The sequence below is a fragment of the Macrotis lagotis genome, chromosome 6 (assembly GCF_037893015.1).
Source record: "Macrotis lagotis isolate mMagLag1 chromosome 6, bilby.v1.9.chrom.fasta, whole genome shotgun sequence".
NCBI classification, from domain to species: domain Eukaryota; kingdom Metazoa; phylum Chordata; class Mammalia; order Peramelemorphia; family Peramelidae; genus Macrotis; species Macrotis lagotis.
This window is the reverse complement of record NC_133663.1, coordinates 160,306,668-160,314,036: the sequence shown is the minus strand read 5'-3', so window position 1 is coordinate 160,314,036 and position 7,369 is coordinate 160,306,668. Positions and strand designations below refer to the sequence as shown.

The following is a 7,369-nucleotide window of genomic DNA, read 5'->3' as shown; positions in this document are numbered from 1 at the left end:
ATTATTAACTGAATCTATTATCTTGGATTTTGAGTGCAGCACTAGTATTTCCTTAAAAGGTACAATGTCCTTGATTTTAAAGAGATTTATTCAAAAGAGATCAATTCCTATTCTTAACAGGGGAAAAAATTCTCTATTAGTAAGCCTGAATAGCCATTACTATTCAGTATCATTACCTCACAGAAGGAACATGTGACCCATCAGAAGCTATCATTGTTACAAAGAAATTAGGTATATTTCAGCAAGTTGAGGCACCTTTTTCTAGGGAAGGAAAAAAAAAAAGATTGTGGAAGATTCTCTAAAACCCCAGGAACTTGAAATCAGACTGGTACCTTTAGTAAATGCAAACTTTTGATTTTGAAATGTTTAAGTAAACTAACTGTCCTCTAAACTCAGAATTAAGCAAAACAGAATCCTATGAACCACTGTAAATTGATGTGTTCAGGTCTGGCTCCAAGGGATGGGAAAATTAACAGAATCACCATAATAAAGGATTCCTGAAATACTGCATTCAAAGGCCTATATGTCCAACTTTTAAGTTTCAAAATCAAATTCTGGTTTTGAAAATTTTGTAAGACAGGAAAGAACTTATTACTAACAAATTTTCTCTCTATTTATACAGAAACAATATTGTTTAAAATTTTTTCAACATTTGTAAATAACTTTCTACACAAGCTATCTCTTTTTAGTTTTAAATGAAAATGTTTCCAGGTCTTCAGGACATCCAATTCCAATTATGCAATCCTGGGGGAAATCTTGCATTCAACTACCAAAAAAAGAAAAGTAAAATAAAATAAAAAATAAAATGAGCTTTCTAACTCCAATCAGGAGTCTAAACCCAGCTGTGATTTGGTATCAAGTTTTCTACATGAGGGATTCTCACTTCTTTACTTGTGATAGTACAGAAAAAATAATATTAAACTAAATAGAGGATTATGGAAATTCAGATATTAACAAATAAACATTTGAAAACATTAGAAACTAACTGTTCTGTTTCTTCAAAATCCCAGTCTAGTATTCTATGCTTCAGAAAACAAAGTTACACTAAAACCATACACTTCAGTAATTGGTCTCATCATTAATCTTTCTCTTTAAAAATACTGAAACATGACCCAGTCTTCCGAAAACAACAGCTTCATTTTTGGCTTATGTATGCTTACAGATGCACCATATGTAGGGATTGACTGACACACCACACAAAGATGATAGGAGGGAGGATTTTCTCCAATGCAGAAAATATAAAAAAAAAATTCGTACTTAAGAGAGTCTGCCCCAGACTTAATTGCTTCACATGGGCACTGAACCTCATGCCATCCTTTATCATCCTACCCCAGCCAACAAGAGAGCTTAAAATGGACAGGAAACCAGATTCTTCCTATTAAAACAATTCTTTGGTTATGGAAAACAGAAAAATTTGAAATATTTCATTAGGGTCCTGAAACTGGAAGGTTTTGTTTTCTAATTTTAAAAAAGTTAAGAGGAGGAGGAATAGTAGCAGAAAAACATTGCTGGTTTTAATTAAAGTGGAATTTAAATCGAAATGGTCCGCCTGAGCTGAAGGGGTTAAAGCCTTGCCAGGAATTCCAGCTTCTATGGAAACTGTTGCCACCACCTCCCTGTTGGCTCTCTGCATCCAGAGGATCTTCTCCTTCATCAAACTTTTTCCTCATTTCTAGAAAAGAAAGAGAAAATAACAGATTGAGGCACAGGTGCTTTAAATAAATTCTATCTGATTAGAGGTGAAGAAAATCACTTTTAAATGATATAAGCAATTGTGTCTGGTATTAACATTGTGTATTTCATACATTATGAATAACAGCTTTGTAATATGCAATGCACACTGCAAACTTTCATTTCAGCTCATGAAAATACATATTAAAAATTGCATTTTAAAATTCATTAAAGTACCCTTCTTTATATTTATTGTATCTTAAAAATACAAATAAGTCAACTTTCCTTTGACATTTTAATAAGTTCTCTGAGATAAAAATAAACAGAAATGATCTTCAGGGGAGTAAAAACAAAACTACCAAGGGCAGAAAATCAAATTCAACAGTTTTTCTAATCAATTTTATTATTTGAGTAATTCTGCACCAATTCATACATTTGTATTGTACTCACAAATTGTAAGTGACTGCTTAGCAAGGAAAATAATAGTTCTGAAGAGGCATAATAAGAATTGATACCTATAATTTCCCAGAAAAGCAACAGCATTCCACACTCTTTATGTTGGAACAATGTTTGCTGAATGCAAACACAAATAATGTCGGTTTCATGCTTGCATCTGAATTATCATACATAATAAAATCATTCAAAATGTATTTTAATTTGTTTATTTACATATTCTTTCATTCATATCTAGTACTTCATAATTTCTAAACAAAACATTTGATAGTACATTTGTATGGTACAGTAAAATTTCTCAGTACTGAAGTATGTATATCTTCTTTTCTCTCAACTCTTCAGCAATCTCATCAGTTTTTATAGATTTAACCACTATCTCCATGTGGATGTTTACTAGATCTACCTACCAAGTTTCCATTTCCACCTCAAGTTTTAATCCTGAATCACCCATTGCCTAAAAGATTTCAAAATATGTCTACATATCCAAAAATGAACTCATAATTCTTTCCCCCAAATCCTGCCCTCTTCCAAGCTTCCCTTTTTTGTTAAAGGTACCGCTTTCTATTCACTCAAGTTCATAACCTTAGAATTATCCTCAATTCATTCTCTCCTAGAACCCATAAATCTAACATCTCACACATGATTTTTTTTCTCTCTATTCATACAGGCTAATTCAGGCCCCTTACCACCACTTAGATTATTGCAATAGGCTCCTAATTAGTCTCCCAGCTTTAAATTTCTCACCATTCTTACATACCCCATTGCTGTCAGTTATTTTCCTTAAGCACAGATCTGATCATGTCACCCCAATACCCCCCTCCTCAACCAACTCCAAAGGCTTTCTTCCCTAAGTTTCATACCAAGTAGCCTAGAAGGCTACTAGATCTGACTGAGAACTACAGCTGCTCATTGACAGGGACCCGGTAGCACAGTGGATGGCATTCTGTTCTTAGAAATCGCATAACTAAAGAGTTAGAAAAAAATAGTATTAAAATTCATATGGAGGAAAAAATATCCAGGGAATTAATGAAAAAAATGCAAAGGAAGGTGGCCCAGCTCTACCAGATCTAAAATTATATTATAAAGCAGCAGTCTTCAAAACTGTCTGAAAAAAAGAAGTGGATTAGTGGGAATAGATGAGATACAAAAGAAACAGTAGTAAATGACTATTGATAATATGCTTGATAAACCCGAAAACTTTAGCTTCTGGAATAAGAATTCACTATTTGACAACTGCTGCTAAGGAAAACTGGAAAACCACACAAATGCCCACATCTTATACCCTATACCAAGATAAGGTCGAAATGGATACAAGATTCAGATATAAAGCATGACACCATAAGTCAATTAGGAGAACAAGGAAGTCTGTCAGATCCATGGAGAAGGGAGAAGTTCATGGCCAAAGAAGAAATAGAGAACATAACAAACTGCAAAATGGATAATTTCAACAATACAAAATTAAAAAGATTAATTTTTTTTAATAAAACCAATGCAGCCAAGTATAGAGGAAAAGCAGAAAGATGTGAAAACATTCTCACAGCTAAGGGTTCTGTTAAAGGACTCATTTCTAAAATATAGAGAACTACATCAAATTTTTAAGACTACAAGTCATTTTCCAGTTGATAAATGGTCAAAGGATATGGAACAGGCACTTTTCAGATGAAGAAATTAATGCCATTCTATAGTCATATAAAAAATGTTCCCAGGGAAACTATAAGAATGAAAGTCATTCACAGGCGGCTAGGTGGCGTAGTGGATAAAGGGGGTGGCCAGGTGGCGTAGTGGATAAAGCACTGGCCTTGGAGTCAGGAGTGCCTGGGTTCAAATCCAGTCCCAGACACTTAATAATTACCTAGCTGTGTGGCCTTGGGCAAGCCACTTAACCCAGTTTGCCTTACAAAAAAACCTAAAACAAAAACAAACAAACAAAAAAAACATGTTCCCAATCATTACTGATTAGAGAAGTGCAAATTAAAACAAAACTGAGGTATCACATCACCTATCACACTGGCTAAAATGACAAAAAAGGAAAGTGAACATTGTTGGAGAGGATGAGGGACAACTGGGACACTAATGACTTTTGTAGGAGTTGTGAACTTATCCAAGCATTTTGAAGAACAATTTAGAACTGTGTTCAAAGGGCAAATAAAACTCTGCATACCCTTCTAATCCAGCAATACTACTACTAGATCTACATCCCAAAGAGATCATAAAAATGGGAAAAGACCCATATGTACAAAAAATATTTTAGCCCTTTTTGTAGCGGCAAAGGATTGGAAATTGAGGGGATACTCATCAATTGTAAAATGGCTGAACAAGTTATGGTATATGGATATGAGCAGCCTGACTTCAGAAACACATAAAAAGTCTTACATGAACTGATGCTCAGTGAAGTGAGCAGAACTAGGAGAATATTGTGAGATGATCAACTATGATGGATGCAGGTCCTCTCAGCATTTCAGTAATCAAGGACAATCCTGAGAGACCTCTTAAGGAAAATGCCATCCACATACAGAGGGGGGAAAAAAACTATAGAGTCTGAATGCAGAGCATTCGTCTTTACCTATATCAGACTGTTTACTGGCTTAGGGAGGGGGTGGGAAGGAAAGGTTGTAGAAATATGTGAAATTCAATAGCTTACAGAAGGATGAAGATTGAAAATTATACATGTAAATTGGGAAATAAAAAAATTTTAAAGAGGGTAGGGGGGGAAAGAAATAGCTCAAGGCCAGATTCTGATGATCATTATCTGTATGATCATCTACAGATCCCTTATGCCATCTATACTTTAGTTTATCAGTAAAAGTATCTGCCAAGAAGGATGAAGTGAGGTTTAAGAGCAGTGTAGCTCCTCACAAAGTCTAAAGCTTAGTGGGAATGTCCTGAAAAGTGTCCAAAGCTCCTAGAGGTCCAGAGCCTTGCCAAGAGGCACACAAACATTGTCAGCACTAGGATTTGAACTCAGGTTTTATTGACTTCAAGCTCGGGTCTCTGGCATTGAAGATTGCTGTTAGAAAAACTCACTGGAGGTTATTTTACTCACTTTTTAGAATGATGTATGCTTATTTACTTTCTGGATTTTCTATATGATTAAGGATCTTGGATATCAGAAATCTCGCCCCTTTTCTGTCATTTGAAACTTCCTTCTTGGGATCTCTAATAGAATTTGTTTATTAGTCATAGTTGGTATACTGAAGACAAGAGTGGATACTGAAGGGACAGAGACTTTGCAGAGATAGAATGTTCTTGTTATTAGACTGTATACATTTTATTTGTCTCCTCATTCTACCTGGATCCCATTTAGAATTACTTCTAAAACCTAGTATTAATTTCTCTTGACAGTTCTACAATTCTCCTAGTCACGTAGGGTAAACTCATGTACAACTCGTCCCCCTCTCACCACCATATGGTCCTCTCCTCTGAACCTCTCAAAGCCTACTGTGTCTTCTTACCTAAACCATCACAATAACTTTTAAACTGATATTTCTACCTCTAGTCCCTCCCTTGTCTAGTCTATGTTTCATACCACTGTTAAGTCATCTTACTATTTCACTCTGGTCATGTCACTCCAGTGTTCAAAACTTTCTTTGGCTTCCTAAATAAAGTATGAATTCTTCATTTTAGTATTCAAGGGTCTCCATAATTAGGCTCCAACATATCTTGTCTTAATATATATTTTTAAAGAATTTCTATCTCCCTCTTTTTGTTCTACTCTCCCACTTTTATACCTAAGTTCCATGTCTTATATAATTGTTCTCTCTATCTATTCAGCCTGAAGTCCCATCCCTCTTTTAGGAAGATTTGCCTAACTCACCCTGCCTTCCACACCCTCCAAAAAATCAGCTCCTTGCTGAAAGTGATCTCTTCTCCTTCAAAAACTTATCATACTTTGCCTGAACTCCTCTTGCGCCCTCCCTTTTAACAGTTCTAACTCTTCTACTCCAAACTGCTGGACAACAAGATCTATGTTAAAGTTATTTTTATATTCTCAGCATTTAATACAATGCTTTGCACAAAGTAAATACTTAGTAAAATGTTCACTGAATTAAATTGAATTTATGTAATACCTGGATCCGAAAGTACTTCTTTAGCAGCTGCTATATCAATAAATTTTTTCTCTGCTTTTTTCTTTTCTTCTTCATTCTGAAAATTATCTGGGTGCCACTGTAGTGCTAACTTTCTGTATGCTTTGATGATTTCTTGTTTTTTAGCATTTCTGGTGGGTTAAAATGTAACAATTATATATTAATACATTTACAACATATTACAACATATTAACAAACAGTAAAAGGAAAGAAAACCACATGGATTTCCAATTTCTTTAAGCATGTTTTTGGAGTACACGCATATGATACAATGCTAAGTTATGATTAAAAAAAAACTAGTCAAGGGTTCCTCAGATAGTTATTTCAATAAGATTAAAATATTAACTGGTGAAAAACAGATGGCATGATTCCTCATAATTGCCAGTAGAAAAGCCTTTTGTAAACTTAAAATTCTATACATAAAGAATCCATGATTTCGTAGTATAGTAGTACAAACAATCACCTATCTAACAACCTGTTCCACCAACAAAGATAGTACTTCATCTCTGCCTTACCTAGCATTAAGTACTTGGGGGTGTGGGGGGGAGAGTGTTACTTGAAGCTAATATAGAAGTCAAGTGACTTGCTCAGTTACCCAAGGTAAGAGGCAGGATTTGAAATCCGGGTCTTCTCAATTCCAACCCCAACACTCTATCCACTATGCCATGCTGCCTCTAGAAAATACTTTGAGTTGTTTTTATGGGTTTTTTTAAATCTCAATTTTAAAACCTGAAGTAGAAATAGGAAAAGACCTCAGGGGATTTCTAATCCAATCCTCACATTTTACAGCTGTGGAAACAAGCCCACAAAAGAGTTTTATACTCATAGAATACATACATATATATGTATAATATATATATATATATATATATATATATATATATATATATATATAAAAATGTATGTAGTATTAAATCAAAGTTTCAGTCTTTACACTAAATATAAGAGAATACATTTGTTCAAGAGGAATTTTCCATAGAATTACAAAATAGTCATTTCTAGCTAGTCAAATGCATGTCCTAAGTTTAATAACAAAGTCTAAGACAGGTGAGGGTTTTTTAAAATCCCCTTTTGTTTTACAATTTAGGTTTAAGACTTTTTAGGCATGAGTTAAATTTCCCTGTTTTACTGACAATAACTAATTCTCCATTCTCACTGTA

At 34.4% G+C, this 7,369-nt stretch overlaps 1 protein-coding gene across 2 annotated transcripts in view; it reads right to left on the bottom strand.

Annotated features, from left to right (window-relative positions):
* Nucleotides 1-264: 264 nt before the first annotated feature.
* Nucleotides 265-7,369, bottom strand: part of DNAJC3 (DnaJ heat shock protein family (Hsp40) member C3) — a 112,811-nt gene continuing 105,706 nt past the window's right edge. For both annotated transcript variants that reach the window (XM_074191914.1, XM_074191913.1), the window contains exons 11-12: nucleotides 6,192-6,340; nucleotides 265-1,672 (exon numbers count right to left, since the gene is read on the bottom strand). In XM_074191914.1, coding sequence (XP_074048015.1) covers nucleotides 1,515-1,672; nucleotides 6,192-6,340 — 307 coding nt within the window. In that variant the 3' untranslated portion in view covers nucleotides 265-1,514. The remainder of the gene's footprint in view (nucleotides 1,673-6,191; nucleotides 6,341-7,369) is intronic.